The 17,323-nt window shown below is 41.8% G+C and overlaps 1 protein-coding gene across 3 annotated transcripts in view; it reads right to left on the bottom strand.

Annotated features, from left to right (window-relative positions):
• Positions 1-17,323, bottom strand: part of nrg2b (neuregulin 2b) — a 52,548-nt gene that overhangs the window by 18,454 nt on the left and 16,771 nt on the right. For all 3 annotated transcript variants that reach the window (XM_047584670.1, XM_047584669.1, XM_047584671.1), the window contains exons 2-4: positions 7,673-7,835; positions 5,859-5,977; positions 5,454-5,577 (exon numbers count right to left, since the gene is read on the bottom strand). In XM_047584670.1, coding sequence (XP_047440626.1) covers positions 5,454-5,577; positions 5,859-5,977; positions 7,673-7,835 — 406 coding nt within the window. The remainder of the gene's footprint in view (positions 1-5,453; positions 5,578-5,858; positions 5,978-7,672; positions 7,836-17,323) is intronic.

Below are 17,323 nucleotides of genomic sequence, written 5' to 3'. Positions count from 1 at the left end.
CTTTATCCGCTACATGCTACCTAGCTAAATGCTAACTTTGGCCTATTTCTGAGGAGGTGAGACACAATCTGCTGCCGGCTGCTGGAAATGGGTTCAAAACAAACAAACTCAAAAAAAGGCAATAGTCTGTAAAACAAAACAAAAAAGAAAATGAAGAAGCTAAAAATGTGAATAAGCTGAGGTGAGCTGTAGGGTAGTAATTCCCTTTTTGGCTCGTCTCTGCGGTAGCCAGAAAAGGCAGCGCGCCCTGTTTCAGTCGTGGAGCTATTTAGGAGAGGACAGCACAGCCATGCATTTTCTATCGGATGCAATGTCCTTGCTCCGTGTAATGCCATGTTAGCGTGGACGCCGTCAATAAATCCTTAAAGAACAAGGACCTGCAAAAATAACAAACTCTCAAAACTGAACTCTTTCTCACAGGGATAGAAAATAAAAGGAGAGCACACACAAGCACATAATCACACACACACACACACACACACCAAGACAGAGAGTGAGATGAGAGACCTCCACACGGTGTTTTGGTATTTTCCTGGGCATAAATAACAGCAACGGTTCACATGCAGATGCAGAATGTGGCGTTTTGTTTTCGTGGCGAGCTGTCAGCGATACCAAGGCCTGTGTGTGATTCATATTCCGGCATCAGACTCACAACACTGAAAGTAACAAGTGGGCACCTTGCTGCATCTCAGAGACATGAAAACTGATACACTCAGTCCAAACTTACTGGTATTTTCTTTGTAAATTGATTCTAGGGGTAAAAGGGGAAGATTATATAAGAATATTCTTCTTTCCGCTCACTTTCATGCAGATTTGGGACTTAAACTTTAAGACGGCGTTTCAAAGGGCACCCATAAGGAAATTAAAAGAATCGGTCACAGACAGATCAGATGTGTTGAACTGTGAGTTGTAATGAGTGTTGTGGTTGCTCTTACCCCGCCAGACCTAAGTGATTTAATCGTTTTATCGCTGTAATTGATAGCACGTCTGCAGCCAAATGAAATATAGGCATGTTGAAAATCTGATCGAGCCGCAGCGCACATTACACTGTAGATGAATCACAACAATTGACCACAGAACGATATTATGGGTGTGGCCCCATTACATTATAGAATAACAGAAGCTCTCCAGCAGTTTCACCCGGCAGCAGTAAAAAAAAAAAAAAAAAAAAAAAACCCACAGTGATTTAAATTACAAAAATAATCTACTTTAAATTGTAAAGGACCTTAGCCTCGTGCATATGCTGTCCATATAACTGACTGGGTATCCTTTTCTCCTCCTTTTCACCACTAAAGAGACAACTTGCATTTTGAATCAATTACAGCAAAAACCCGCGGTATAGCCCACTCAGCAATTTCCCAGAGAGATATAAATAGAGCAGAGAGAGAGAGAGAGAGAGGTGGGAGACACTCTGTGCAGAGGCAGCCCTATGCCAGCAAAAGCTTTTACTGTACATCATTTCTTCTCTCTGTCTCATTTCCCTTCTCTCTTTGCCCTTTCTTTATCTGCACGTGCTTGCTCCAGCTTAGTTTTTTTTTTTCCCAGCCGACCTCCCCGTTCCTAGCGCACCTTGTGTTACAACCACGCGAACGAAAGCAAACCCCATGTGGTTCATTTCGATATGTTCGTCGTAACAAATATACACGGACGCATCAAATTTAACAGAACGCGCAGAGACACCCGCGGACATTATGTTCGAACATCAATAGCCGCCTGAACTCTTGGCATTTGAAGATTAGATTAGATTAAATGAAGGTTATCGATTCGCGAGGGGACAATTTGACATTTTCAACCTATAGCTGGCGATACATGGGATAATGCTTTCTGGTGGCATCTGTAGTTTACCAACAAGATGCTGATTAATCAGAAGAGCTATCTGCAGCTACACACCGAACACAGGCTGACGAAGGAGGAAAAGGAGTCACGCCGAGCTTTAACCTGCCCCCAGCTTGCCAGGAGGAGGGGGCGGGGGGGGAGATGTTTGCATGGGCTCGTGTCCACTTTAACCTCCACACGCTGTTTTAGCCAGGATGCCTTTCTGTATGTGCCGTCCTCCAGTTTAACCTACAGACTCCATTTTGCAGTACAGCAGTACGTTCCCCTTCAGGGAAGAGGAGGAGATTATAGGTTTCCGTGGTCGGCACAAAAGAGCTTGCAAATACCTCCTCAAATTTCAGAGAGATTAACAATTTTTGCAGGTTGCCGGTGCCGTGGAGCGGAGTGATTTGCAGCTGTCTTGCAGATTCATGAGTGTATTTGTGTGTGTGTGAGAGAGAGAGAGAGAGAGAAGGGGGGTCCTACATATCTCTGAAATGAACAAGCTGCGCAGACAGTCTACAGACAGCAGTCTTATTTACATCCTGTTATCCACTAGCCCTAACAGACAAGCCAACAAAGAAGCTACAGTAACTCTCAGGAAACTGCCGGCTAGTCTGCTGCTACCTTGATACCTCGCTGTACCTTCTTAAAATATTTAGCATGTAGCATGAAGCACGGGCGTGAACACAAGGCTGTACAATGCTGCACATTTTGAACCCCCTAAACGGCTTTATACGCAGCTGGAAATGTCTATATGGACTCTCCCAAACAAAGTTTTCTGCTTGTCAGCACCGTTTAAAAGAGAAATCTGATTTATCCTTCAGCTATGACCGGAAGGTATGAGAAAGAGAGAGATAAAGAGAGAGAGAGGGGAGGGGAGGGGGCAAACAAGGGACAGGATGGAGATAGAGAGAAAGAGAGGGAGATGGAAATGAGGAGACAAAGAGCGCAGATCTGAAACAGACACGCAAAGATCTAACCACGGATTTCTAGTAGATACATCCCATTGTACGGGAAGCATAACAGCGACGCTTTTGATCATGCATGACTATACACGCCATCTGTTACCCACACCGTCAGGGAAAGTGTTTTGTTACACATCTACAACATGACCCAGTGTGTGTGTTTTTTTTCCAACTCAGAACTGAAAGATTGCAACCTCTAGTTTAGAAAATATTCATTATGCTAAGTGGAAAACAGACGATTTCATTGCTTAGGTTAATGCTGAGCTTTTGGATGCAAATCAGTTCTTGTGCTTGTTCTTATACCATTTGCTGTGTAGCAAAGAAAGACAGCGCTGCCATTTACCCGCCTCTACTACATCGGGAAAACATGCTTTCAACTACAACGTTTCACAGTTAAACAAATACACTGGAACACTATTGCTATTCATATTATCACGCACTTTATTTTTATTTGCTAGATACGCAACTAGTGACCTGTTCACATAAATAAATGTCTGTCTTTCTCTGTAATAGGCTGATATAAGAGAGCAGTGATTAATCTAAGATTCAGTTCATGAAATTTTTTGCACTTGCTGTTCTAAACACCTACCAGCCTGGTAGCTGTTTCCTGGGAAAAAAAAAAACTCCCACTCACAGGAAGTGATGCATTTTATGTCCATACCTTTTTCTTCCCCCCCCCCCCCCACAAATAACCATAAAGAAGAACTGGATCATTAGCACAAACAGTGACTACTCTTAGCTACTCCTGGTACATGGTGACACAAACTGTAACAGAGGAAATGAGAAAATAAGAATGAAGGAGGGAGATATTTGTAAGAGTCCCGTTTGTTTTGTTTGATCTCTGTATATTTATCACAATATATTAAAGCCAAGCGCCTGCTAAATGTACATTATCTGTGTCTATTTGCAGCGTTCCTATCTTTGTCACGGTCCAGACGTCCAAAACGTGCGTGTCCACCGTGGAAAAAAAACTGAGCCAAAGCTAAAGCCTAAACAACAAGAAAATGGACACGATATGTAGTTGCCATCTTCGTCCATTAAAATATTTATGTCCGACAGCCCACTCTAAAGTCTTGGAAGTCGGAGGTTGTCACTGCACATGAATGCATCACAGCACAACATCAAGTGCGAGCTACACGATCACAGACCTGCAACCTGCAGCGACAGCTTCCCACCAGAAGTGGCAAGCGTGCTTATGCAAATGTCAGAGAACAAGGAGGAATCACTTCACTGCACCGTGCTCACGTCAACTATAAAACCAATGCACTGGACACCATCGTTTTTCACTTCAGCCTGAGCCTCAGTCTCTACAGATGATGCTCGTGAGCGTCCGGGCGGAAGTTATAGCCGGAAAAAAATGTTTTTCAACTGTTTGCTCTGAACATCTGGTTTGTGCACAGGGTGCAGGTAGCATGCAGATTAAAAGCGTGGGCACTAGTTGTGGGGATGTGATCCAGTGTACAACAACCGCTAAGCACCGCCTTGCATAATTTGAGGGCTACGTCGCTCTCTTATTTTGTCAAATCAGAGACAAAGTAGCAAATGTCAGAAAATTAATAAGTACAGGTCAACAATGATCAAAACTTCAACCATAATTATAATTCCACTGACAGTGGTCATTGCTTATCAAACAGTTTAAGAGGTAATTATATGAATATTTCACTTTGTGTCAATTTATTTCTGTTATTGTTAAAATACAATTAGTTGAGTTAGCGGGTAGGTTTTATCAAGACTATGGCCTCACTAAGAGCTGAATGTGAAATGTTCAAACTGTCTTGCCTCCTCTGTCCTCTTTGTCTCATGTGTACTTTCAAAGTGTTTTATGGTCATGTGCCAACACAGTGACCGACAGCAGCTAATACACGATGTCAGCAGGACGTCCTGCTCAACTTTTCTCACCACAGCCTCGTTCCTCTGTGCAACACAGTGCTCAGAAACTTTTTTTTTTTTTTGCACTGTTAGCAAACAAAGGCAGAAATGACCCTCCTCGTACCTGCGACCTAGACTAAACCCTCTACACTGTCTGTTGGAACGTAAAACCGGGCGTACAGACATGTATAGATATATTGCTGACCTTTAATAAAGCCACGTTCATACATCTCAACTCCCGTAAACCTGACACCCGACAAACAAAAAGCTGTTTTTCCCAGTAAAGAGCTCATTGTTAACCGTTATAAAGCATGCAAACAGTTTTGCAGTAATTTGCATCTGAAATAGTTCAGAGTCATTATTTTCATTGTTAAATAAATAAATAACACTCCGGGGGCATTTCCTGTGCAGCATGTTCGGTCTCTGTAACACTTTTGCATTTCTTCTTTTCCACATGCAAACTTCACTCACTCTTAAACGAAGGTGATCTTACTGGAAACGCCATATTCTGAAGAATGGGATCACAATGTACGGATGAAGACTGTCTCTGAGGCTTCTGGGAAGAAAAAGTGAAGAGCCTCTAGGCATGCTGGCGATGTGGTTAGGTGGACTGCAGGTGTATGTGGAGAGGGCATAACCGAGGAGCAGAAGACAAGGTGGTGCAATGACCAGTAACAGACATAAACAGAGAGAGGGAGAGAGGACAGGTGGAGAGACAGGGGGGAAGAGGGGGGAGGGGTGTGACTAGTCCGTGATGACTAAGGGTTTTTTTTGGGGAGGGGGGGCTGAAAATAAACTTACTTGCAGGACATCTGGTTAATACCATGTATGAAGTAACAGTCTCCTCCGTTGAAGCAGTAGGACTTCTCTGAGTCGTTGCAGCGCCTCGCATGACTCACACCCGGAGACGGGGTTGTGGTGGTCACTGCGAGGAGGACAGATTGACAGAAAACAGACAAATATGCACAGAGTCTTTATCGGTACGACGAGACGTTCACATTAAAGGCAAAACGCTGCACACACCATGCGTAACAAAGCTAGCCACCTTTTAGACGTCAGTGAAGTTAGTTTTGCAGGTTTTCAGATACAGACAGAGTGATAGAATAATAAACCAATAGAGCAATAGGTAGAAGTACTAGTAGATATATAGAATAATAAACAGGTCGATAGATAGAGCAATAGATGGATAGACGTGTTGCTGCTCACAGATCTGAACGCTGATTATACTCGTGGCGTTTTCCTGTCCTAGCGAGTTTTCAGCCACGCACGTGTAGTTGCCAGAGTCTTCCACTCGGACACGACTGATCTGCACCTTGGAGTTTTTTCTTGAGCAAAGGAGAAAGCGGTAGGAAGAGACAGAAGAAAATAGAGAGAGCGATACAAAGCAAAAAGAAAAAAGAAAGGCAAAGTCAATTATTGTAGTTTCTAAAAAGCAGCAGGCTAATTTTTGACCGATACACTAGTTATGACAAACAAAAAGCTGACAAGGCTCGCATTTACAGGTCTTACAATGACTCTGTATTCATTTAACATGCAGAGTAACGACAATGCAGTTGTCAGAGTCAGAGCACAATGTAAAACACACACTTAATATTGCTATGGACAGAGAAAGTTCCACAGTTTCAAACATCTAAAACGTGACTGTACCAATTGAAAGAAAAATGTAAACATATCTATATATTTATTTCTAATTTCTACAGCACTTAGTACAACGTTTAGACTCTTATCCATTACATCATACCTCCACGTCTGGGAGGCCTCTGCTCAGCCCCCAGATTCATTCTGCAGCTGGACAACAAATCCAAACTTTCAGTCAAACTCATAAAAAAACAGGAGTCCTGCAAGAGTTGGTACGAGACCCACAGAGGCCTGATCGCAACGTCATGGAGTCAGTCTGGGATTACTTGAAGACTGAGACAAGTTAAATAAAGATCCTAAATACTTGCCATCTCCAAAACGCCTGGATAGATTTCATTTTTTCTCCCCTGTTTATTATCTACTGTATCTAAATCGTGCCTTTCATATTCGCAATCTAATGAGTCAATTCAACTGAGAATACAATAAAGGGTATGCACGTGACGTCACCGCAAGCGAGGTCTCCATGGTTACAGCCACTGAGTGGCAATAAGTGAGTTGAGCATAGAGATTAGCAGCATTAGTCTGAATTGTAGTTACGGCCAGCAGTAACTATTTCAGTTCCAGCAAAAAAATGACAATAAAACACTAAAGGGAATATTTGCGATCACTCCTCGTCATCCTTTTAACGTCTGCAGTATTGTACGGCTAACATTACTTCTCAGTAACGTTAAAGCTCTTAGCGTCAGCTTCTTTTAGTTAGCTACATTTATCATAATGAAATTAACTGAAACTAACTTAAACTAACTGAAACTTCGGCTAATCCACCTTTCCAAATCCACACTAGGTCATATGGATCATTGTCGAGTCCAATTGTCCTTAATTTGATCTGATAATCCACATTTTTCCTGGTTTCGGTATTTACTGCTACGTTTCACTGTGTCTTTGCCACTCAGGGGGGCGTGGCCTCAGGCGGCAGTGACGTCAATGCGTACCAAATAAACCAGGAAGCGAGGAGTCATACAGATACTGACGTCTTTTAAAGTCAGTGCGACAATTGTAATATAATATATAATTTATCTTCTCTTTTGTCAGCTTTTTTTTTTTTTTTTTTTTAGATCTACACTGATTCCTCTGGGAAATCAAGTAGACGGTAGAGAGCCGTAAGTAAAAACAATAAGCTGAAAGGCAATAAAATGCTCTAAAGAACAGGAAACTTCTTTGATACTTTATCTTGAAATAAAATTTGAGTGGTGCAACTTTAACTTTTTACTTATAACATATTTATTAAAATCCAGTAAAAGTCCAATCTTCTCCCGGTGGCCACAGTTTGGGTGCCCAGTGCGGCAAGTACTCTTTGTACAGTTCACTGAGGAAACTTCTTGGTCCAAACGAATGTCACCTTTAAGAAAAAAAAAAATAATAATCCAGCCTGACAGACTCACTTGTTGGTTTTTATTTTGAGGTCTCTGCCTTTCTGGAGCTCATGTCCGTCTTTGTACCAGCGGAAGGAAGGGCTGGGATTCCCCGTCGCCTCGCACTTCAAGTACAGCTTGTCCCCTTCCACCAGAGATTGGCCTCGCATCTGCCGTAGCTTAGGAGCAGAGGCTGGACATTTAGAGACGGGGAGGAAAAGAAAGGAAATCAAATTATTGAAATGACCTACAGACTTTCATTCTATCAGTCTGTCCGATTAATTGCGTGTGTTAATGTGTTTGTGTGTATGTGTGTGGCCGAAGGAAATCTATTAGTGAGGGTTCAAATTTTGAGGTCAGGACCTGAGGCAACAGGTCAGAGGTCACATGAGCGATGGCTAAGGAACGGAGGAAAATCAATAATATTTGACATGAAACACGCACAAAAATACCCACACATGCAGTACTTTCATTTGACCCCAAGCTTAACCTAAAACAAGCTCTAAGCTGAACCCTACGAATCCCCCAAACAACCCTCTGAAGGTGTGTCCCACAGGGAGGCCTGACTAAAATGTCCTTACTCCGCAAATGTCCTCGCTCCAAGGGTCTAAAAGTCAAATCCGTCCTCATAAAAATAGATGCGCAGATAGACACACACACACAAGCACACACACACATGCATACAAGAAAAGCACTTGGGTGAGGTCTGAATCCTAAAAAGCAAAGACAAACTGAAAGCTTATAGAGAAGAAAATCTTTCCTCAGAAACTCTCTGCAGTAGATTTTCACTATAGAGCAATGCCTGTGTGTGTGTGTATAGTGTGTGTGTGTGCGTGTGTGTGTGTGCATGCGCTTCATCGGTCCCAGGAGACTTTCACTTTCTCTCTCTGCTCTCCTTAAAAACTACAACAGACTGCATCACCGACACCGGCGCAGGCAACACAAGCTGAACCTAAAGCAAAGAGACAACTCAGCACCGCGTCTAGTACCATTAATACGCAACACACACACACACACACACACACACATACAACCAGCGAAACGCACAGCATACCGTTTTATTGTGGGACTGACGCACACGCAGGGCAGTGATAGGACACGCTTGATGAAATGCAAGACAACTGTTGTACAGGCCCACAGCTCCTCAAGGCACTGCTGCATCTAACACTACTCCTCAGTAGGTGCAGCATTTGAGCTCTATTCATTTACACTCACTCGCCACTTTATTAGGTACACCTGTCCAATTACTTGTTAACACAAATAGGTAATCAGCCAATCACATGGCTGCAGTTCAGTGCATTTAGGCATGTTGAGGTGATCAAGACAAGTTGCTGAAGTTCAAACCGAGCATCAGAATGAGGAAGAAAAGTGACTTAAGAGACTTTGAACGTGGTGTGGTTGTTGGTGCCAGACGGGCTGAATGTGAATATTTCAGAAACTGCTGATCTACTGGGATTTTCACACACAACCATCTCTAGGGTTTACAGGGAATGGTCCGAAAAAGAGAAAATATCCAGTGAGCAGCAGTTGGGTGGATGGAAATGCCTTATTGTTGATGTGAGAGGTCAGAGGAGAATGGGCAGACTGGTTGGAGATGATAGAAAGGCAACAGAAACTTACAACCAAGGAATGCAGAATACCATCTCTGAATGCACAACACCTTGAACCTTGAAGAAGAGGGGCTACAGCAGCAGAAGACCACACTGGGTGCCACTCCTGTCAGCTAAAAACAGGACAATAGAATTGGACAATTGGACAATAGAAGACTGGGAAACCGTTGCCTGGTCTGAACAGTCTCAATTTCAGCTGTGACATTCAGATGACAGGGTCAGAATTTAGCATAAACAACATGAAAGCCTGGATCCATCCTGCCTTGTATCAACGGTTCAGGCTGGTGGTGGTGGTGTAATGGTGTGGGGGATATTTTCTTGCCACACTTTGGGCCTCTTAGTACAAACTGAGCATGGTTTAAAGGCCACAGCCTACCTAAGTATTGTTGCTGACCATGTCCATCCCTTTATGACCACAGTGTAGCCATCTTCTGACGGCTGCTTCCAGCAGGATAATGCACCATGTCACAAAGCTCATATCATCTCAAACTGGTTTCTTGAACATGACAGTGAGTTCACTGTTCTCCAATGGCCTCCACAGTCACCAGATCTCAATCCAACAGAGGAACCTTTGGGATGTGGTGGAACAGGAGATTCACATCATAGATGTGCAGCTGACAAATCAGCAGCAACTGCGTGATGCTGTCATGTTAATGAACCAAAATCTCTGTTTCCAACACTTTGCTGAAAGTATGCCATGAAGAATTAAGGCAATTATGAAGGCAAAAGTGGGTCCAACCTTTTACAAGCAAGGTGTACCTAATAAAGTGGCCGGTGAGTGTATATTTATATAAGTAACAGCAGGTCAGTATGTTTGTGTGAGTCTTGTTAGCCCTAGTGAATATCCTGTGGTGCTTATACTGTGAGCTGAAGTGTTGCAGAACGTCTTTTTTTTTTGCTTTTATGGGATATTTCTGACAGCAGAGTGACAGGAAACATTTAGCAGAGCGATGGAGATATGTTACAAAAGTCTCAGTCCAGGTTTACACTGTTCATTTCTGTCCACCGGGCCGTTAACCCATTCAAGCAGAGATCAGTTCTTTTCATTCAAATAGACGAGAGGCTGCGGTCAGGCACGGTAGTTTTTCCTTGATAGAAACACAACCGACCGATCAGATCGCCATTAGTGGGATTTATTCCTGAACCAGAGCCAGAAAAATGAAAACAGAAAAATGGGCCACGTGGTCGTTGTGAGCTGACGTTTAAAAGTTAATAGCTCTTACTGTAAATTGTCATTTGACGAGTTTCTCTACGCTCCGAATAAATGTTAACAGCTCCTAGCGAACGCCACACATGACGTTAATAAAGAACAGATAGATAGAAGCAGACAGCCAGTGATATCTTTCACCAAAGCCCATGAAAATAAGAACCAACGTATGTGCCAGCGTATTAAAAGCTTGATATAATTTATTCCACTGTTCTCTGCCACTGTCTTGAAACTTAAAAATGTCAAAAAGCCACATGCTCTTTCATAATCATCGCCAACACACACTGCAGTTTATTTGACTCAATCCATATCCAATGAACGCTCAGAATTGTATTAATCCGCCGCTAAAAATAGTCCCCAACAAATGTAGCATTAACTCTTATTTTAATAACGTTAAAACGCTAAAAACTCCAGAGTCCATCTGTTTCAGGAAGCTGTCCCACTAAAATCTGAAAATAAAAGTCACCAACCTGTTCTCAAGCAGCAGGGACTGATGTGTTTTGGGCTAAATGCCACGGACAGACGTAGGAACTTGGGAAATTACACAAGTGGAAGTCAATGGAGGAGAAACCAAAAAAACTCAATGGAGCTAAAGAGTAGATCCTCCATGAAGTAGCATTCAAACAGCTTGCAGTTATGTAAGTGGGATTTAAGTGTGATTTTTAGACCCGCGCGGAACAAGCAGCGCGTCCTTAAATCCAGTTTTCACATTTTGTGAGATTTAGTCTTGTCACAGACTCGACACACACAGTTGATGTATAATTCCACGTCAGACCAAAGTAAATCATCTCAGCATCACCAGATGCCGTCTCTCTCTCGCTCCACGGCTCCTGGCTTGTAATGAGTTATGCTGAAGGATTGCACTGACTGTCACAGTCATCATATATTTTTTTTTTTTGGGAATAATTTGCCAGCTATTTTAGGATTTTTCTCCAGAACAAGACCCCCAGATGCCACAGTCTCAGTTAGGACTCCACGAGGCTTGGTCTTGGCTTGTGCTAGTGTTTACTGATGAAACTAAAGGAAAGCCCCGTGCAGATGAGCCCTGGATTCACTCGACCAAAATGACATCCCTGCGCTTCATGTTGGAGGCAGCCATGTTTGAGTTGCTGACAGACTCATACCCCTCTATGTATTCATGGCTTCAAAGTGGCCGTTTCAGAGATTCGAATTGAAACAGATGTCCATTTAGTCAGTATTAATCGTTTAACGAGGCAACACAATGGTGACTGAGCCCGCGGCCCACTGAGGAAAAGCATTGCAATATTTAGACAATGAATATTATAATGAACTGGGCGACTGTGGCGATGGACAAAATGCTGTACTAAGACCTGCTAATGCTAACTGAAAATGTCCTATTGCTGCAGCATCACATTAAAAGCATTAATATGTTCAACTGGAGCCAACTTTTCTTATGAACCTCAATCATTCATAGAAAAATGTGTCTATTAAGATAGGGAGTAATAAAACGAGAAGGAGCAGTGACCACAGCGAACTGTTCGATGAAGAGCTGCAGGTGAAAGGCTGCACACCACCAACTTCTCTGCAGTTTCTTTGCATTTTTTATTGCAGGTCACAGTACAACGCTTAGTACTGATGTACTAAGCGTGATGTTGTACTAAGCGTTGTGGAGGTGCATACCATAACGGCTGTGATTGGTCTCAAATGCATTTCTTTGTCCAAGCGTCTCAGAAGCGGGACAAGCGCGGCACGTTCTCCTTTGCTCATCTTCCTCCACACCGTCTACTCAGTTGTCTTTTCTGTGTTCTGTGCTGCAGTGATTTCTCTGACAGGATCTGTTGAACCACATTTATTAACTTCAACTCCAACATGAACCCCTCAGTAACCCTTGCCATTGTCTGAAGTACTTAGGGAAACTCAACACAGTCACTATCTTGCGTTTTAGTGGCTTAATTGCAGGACAATGGCATCACACCAGCGCTTTAACTGGCGTAGGCTCAGTTTAGACTGGTTGAGGGAGTGTCCTGTAAATCTAGAGTTTGTGCAACATAAAATCAGATTACATTTGCTCACAGAATGATGGAAAAAGTGCACTGAATGCCCAACTATTTCAGTAAATGACAACTAAATATGAAATCACTACATCATCCCTGCGCTTCGTAGTGACAGACCCATAGAGAATTATCACTTGCCTCATAGTTCACTGCTCTGTAGGGCATTTTAGCCTCTTTCAGCTAGCTGTTTTGGTTTTATAGTGCCAAACTTTGGTCCTGGAGATTTCATCTGTGGCATTTTCAGCTGTAGCACAAAGACGAGGGAAGCTCACACCGCCTCAACTGCACAATTATTATAATTAACGATGATAAGAGAAGAAAAGTGAGCAAAATGGCATATCTTGTTTTGTTTTTTTGTTTTGCACAATTTTTAAAAATACACATAAAAATTAAATAGATCAGGGAGAGGCAAAAAAACACAGTGGGCTTATTTGAAGCCTTATAATATTATTATCATATATTAATATTACAAATTAATGTTTTTATAAACACAGAACATCAGAAAATATGACTACATAAACATGAATAGTGACTTACAAAAACAATAACTTTAATTCATATTTTTGATTGTGCTTTGATAACGGAGCATTTGAAGAAAAGCGCATTTTCCTCAGGAGTCGGTGGAGACCAAAATATAACTAAAGCCATATTCGCATGCGATTAGTTTTACCTGGGGACCTGTGGTAATTTCTAATAATCACGGAGGTCGTCTATGATCTCAATCCCGTGTGAATCGTCCATGTCTGTGATTTGTAAGGTAAAAATTACACCGCTAATTGCCTTGCGTAATTCTTGTAACACAGAGGTCCTCTGATAATACCAATCCAGTGCAAATGGACATCTCTGTGATTTAGGAGTGAGTTTTTAATTTTTTGCGACTTTTGTTTGATTTGCGTCTTTTTTTTCTGCCTGTTGTCACTTAAGAATTATGAAGGATGTGCTATAAGTCAAAGTTTGGGCAGATGTTAGAGCGCAAAGTCGCGATTTCCCGTAAATCAGCCATTTATTTGTTCATCTACAAAGGTGGAGCTGATTTAAAAACCACCAGGTCGTTGGTAATTTATTCCCTGGGATAAATAGCATCACAAATATATTTTTATCATCCATTATAATTTGCAGTGTAATTGAACCCGTCTCTGACAAGCTGTGGAGTGAGATGGAAAGTAGTAGAGTCACAACAACGTAACCTGAATTTGAGTAAAACACTGCGTTTGTTTATCCCGTGTGTATGAACCACATGAAACACACACATAGGGGGGTAATATTTGAATCACACGACGTCCTCAAGTAAAACTAATCTCGTGCGAATAGGGCTTAAAAGGCAACTTTTTTACTGTCTCGCTACATTTCCCATTAAGTTTGCCATTTGCGTAACTTGCCGACACACACACACCTGGTCCTTCTTGTGTCATTACAGAAAACATTATGTGTTTACCTCGCGTGTAAAATAAGAATTATTTACCACGATGATCTACTATATATGAAAGCAAACATGGTCAGTTTCGTCTCCTCACCGTGGTCATGACAAATTGTTTTCCATAAGGCACTGAACAGCATGCTCGCCGTTTCCATCCTGCATTCTGCTTTGGATATTTTGCAGGAGACCAAGAGGAAATCATGGGAACTCTAATCTAATAACAATGTACCATATGTGGAAAAGAGATGAGATTTCATTGAGGGAGGGGCGACACTGGGCCAATTCCAGCAGTGGGGATCTGACATTTAGTTTCACAATGACAAAATACCTCTGAGAGTAATAATCTTTGTTTGTGTTGCACTTTTCAAAAGCTAGTTACAAAGTGCTTCACAGTCAGTAAATACATTAGAAATAATCACGAGTAAATTAACTAGAAATGCCACCAAGCAAAAGGAAGGAAACATAGCAGGCGGCGGGATCAAACACATATGTAAAGAGTCTTGCATGTACAGTATACGGATGCTGCTTTTTTTCTTTTAGTAAAACACTACAGCATCCTCGGAAGGAGCACGTATCAGAGTCTGAAGGAGTGGAGGTGTTGTACTACACAGTTACTCTACACACACACTAACATGTATCGTTTCACTGTGGCACGGCAGCACAGGGAAAAACAGACAGAAATGATAGCTGTGACTTCTCAGAAACCACCGAGTTCATTTGAAATATGTGTGGGAGAAAAGAGTGTGAGGTGTGAGAATGAAATTTAGGTCTCTGCGCAGATCACAATTTTTTCTTTTTTTTTCTTCTTTCCGAAGCTTGGCAAAAGACACACGCGAGTGGGAGGTTAAGACACACGGGAGGAGAAGGAGAGGACAGACAGACTGTCCACACATCTAGGGTTAAATAACAGTCAACCTCTTTCGTCAATCGGTCAATCAATCCCTCAAAACTACCCTGAGTGGCCAGTTCAATCACATTTGCAGCGAATCCTGTTTCCAGTGTGTGGTCAGAGCTCTGCAAGACGCCCACTTCAAAAGAACAGCCGGACAGTTCGGGAGGTACGACTAATTTAGCTTCTTGCTGGGAGTTAGATGAGTAGATCGTTACCGATCTCAGGTGTGTGCCGTAACTACACAACTGGAACGAGGGGTTTATTAGCATACAGCCTTAGACAGAGGGAAGCGGCTGATCTGACCCTGTTCTCACCTGCTGCTTTTATATGGAGGCTGTAACATGGTGCATAAAGAGGGAGCGGAGGAAAAAACCACCCAGTCTTTTCCTGTTAACGTTTATTCCGTCCAGTGCATTTGTGAACTCAAAATGTTGAGTCTGTTAAAAGGCAAGTTCAGTTTTTCTTGTTCTACAGACTGAATTTGCTTTGACATGTTGTAGCGTTACAGTGTTTTGTTGTTTTTCTGACTCCTTCTCCTGCTATGGTTTAACAGCACACGTGTGAAGAAGTGCCACCGACTGCTTTGCCTCGTGGTGCTTAACTTAAAAAAATGGTGACGACATAAAGTCAAAGAAATGCTGCCATTGAATGCTGTGGAAAAATAAAATTTTAAAGAAATTCTTTAATGATCTGACGAAGAATATCACAGTTATTTGTACGGCAATTAATTGTCAACGACACTTTCATGGCTTGCGTTCAAGAGAGCTTGGTTTTGGTTGGAAAAGATAATCGAGTGTATTAAATATTGAACCAACAGTGACAAAAGACATTTTTAATTTTATTTATTATAACCAGATCCACAATCTCGTGTTTTGTATGCCAGCCACAAGAACGTGACTCTTCCCTGACGGGAAAAATTACGACTGAACATAATCCAGACTGAGCTGACAAAATTTCCTTCCACCTACATTACACTAATAGTGTTTGTTTCAGACAAAGTCAGTGAAAATTACTTAATAGTATTTTTTCTTACTGCCTGTATGACTGTTAAGTGCAGCTTCAGTATAGTGAGTCCGCTTAGAATTAATACTGCGTTTTGTGTCCTGCTATTAAACTTATACTTGTAATTCAAGGAGCACTTAACTTATGAGTAAAAATTTGACTATTGGATGTCATTATTATTATTATTAACTAATCACATTCAACTATACGTGGTACTTGTACCATGAGCTGTTAAAATATGATCCACGTTTGACCAGGAAGCCATGTGTCATTCATTTAAACTCATTTAAAACCAAATTTTGTTAAAGACGCATTGATTTGCAAAGCACTAAGTGACATTATTTTTAGACTAGTCTTCAGGACGGATACGACTGTCACCCAGACGACACCCGTCACCTGGAGCTAAGTGAGGAAATCAGCAGTGAGAGTCAGCCTGGAGCAGCTGTGAGTGGTAAACCAGGTTACCGATGAGCTCATCCCTCTCCGGGACGCTCTCCTCAGGCAGCGCAGAGGTGTTGTCGGCCTGTTAGCGAGGAACCAGGAAGAAATCACCCTTCATGGATGTGACATCCGCATTTATGAGTGTGACGGTGTCGGATTGACTGAATCGCTGCGAATTCCCGATGCGCTTTTAACTAATTTTAAGCCTTCAGTGTAATTCTCCAAGTCGCCTGTGCGTTCAAACATATGAGTGTGTTCTTCACAACGGCCAATAAATCTAAAGTGGGTCCAAAGAAAATGAGCAATAATGTGGGAAATTAAGATATTTCCTTCTGTGTTTACTATATGGTTATTTTAACGAGGCTTCAAAACGTCTACACTTCATAATCACAGACCTTCTACTTCGCTTGAGTGTATCCATTTCAAACTAAATTCAATAAATGACTGCTCAACCTTTTTTCAGACAAACCGATTTTGTCATAAATGGCAGGCACATTCATATTATTCTATTACGATTGAATTAAAGTACACGGAAAGCTTCGGAAAGCTTTGGAGCATGTAAACAAATTTGCTGAACACTGCGCCGATGCTCTAAAACCAAATTTCAAATGCTGATATTTGGAGTAAAGGGTTCCCCATTAAGTCCTGAAGCCGCCTTCCATGCGCCACAGACACATCATCACCTATAGGGTAGATTCTGCACGTTAGACAGATGTCTTGTATAATGAATTCAGTTGATATTTTCATCCCTCTTTGCGTAGATCTTCATTTTCTCTGCATTAATTACAACAATGAGGGCGTAAAACGCATGCCACCTAACTACTTTAATACATAATATAATTAAAAACAGACCGTTGCCAAAGGGTTAGATTAATTTATCAAATGGACAAATTCTGACAAAAGGTGTACAACAAAAGTGACTACTTCATATTGACCTTTGAACAATCCTGAAACCGCTATTTATCTCTAAGTTGATACCGTTTACTTTTTTTTTCCTGTAAACAAATTGGAAAACGTCCAGGTTATCTAATAAATCCTCCTTTATTTTTGGCACCTGCGCTTGCTAACACAACCACAGAGAAAACACTGTGGGTAAA

This window comes from Mugil cephalus, chromosome 5 (genome assembly GCF_022458985.1).
Source record: "Mugil cephalus isolate CIBA_MC_2020 chromosome 5, CIBA_Mcephalus_1.1, whole genome shotgun sequence".
NCBI classification, from domain to species: Eukaryota; Metazoa; Chordata; class Actinopteri; order Mugiliformes; family Mugilidae; genus Mugil; species Mugil cephalus.
Note: the sequence above shows the minus strand (reverse complement) of the source record. Positions and strands in the feature narration are given on the sequence as shown.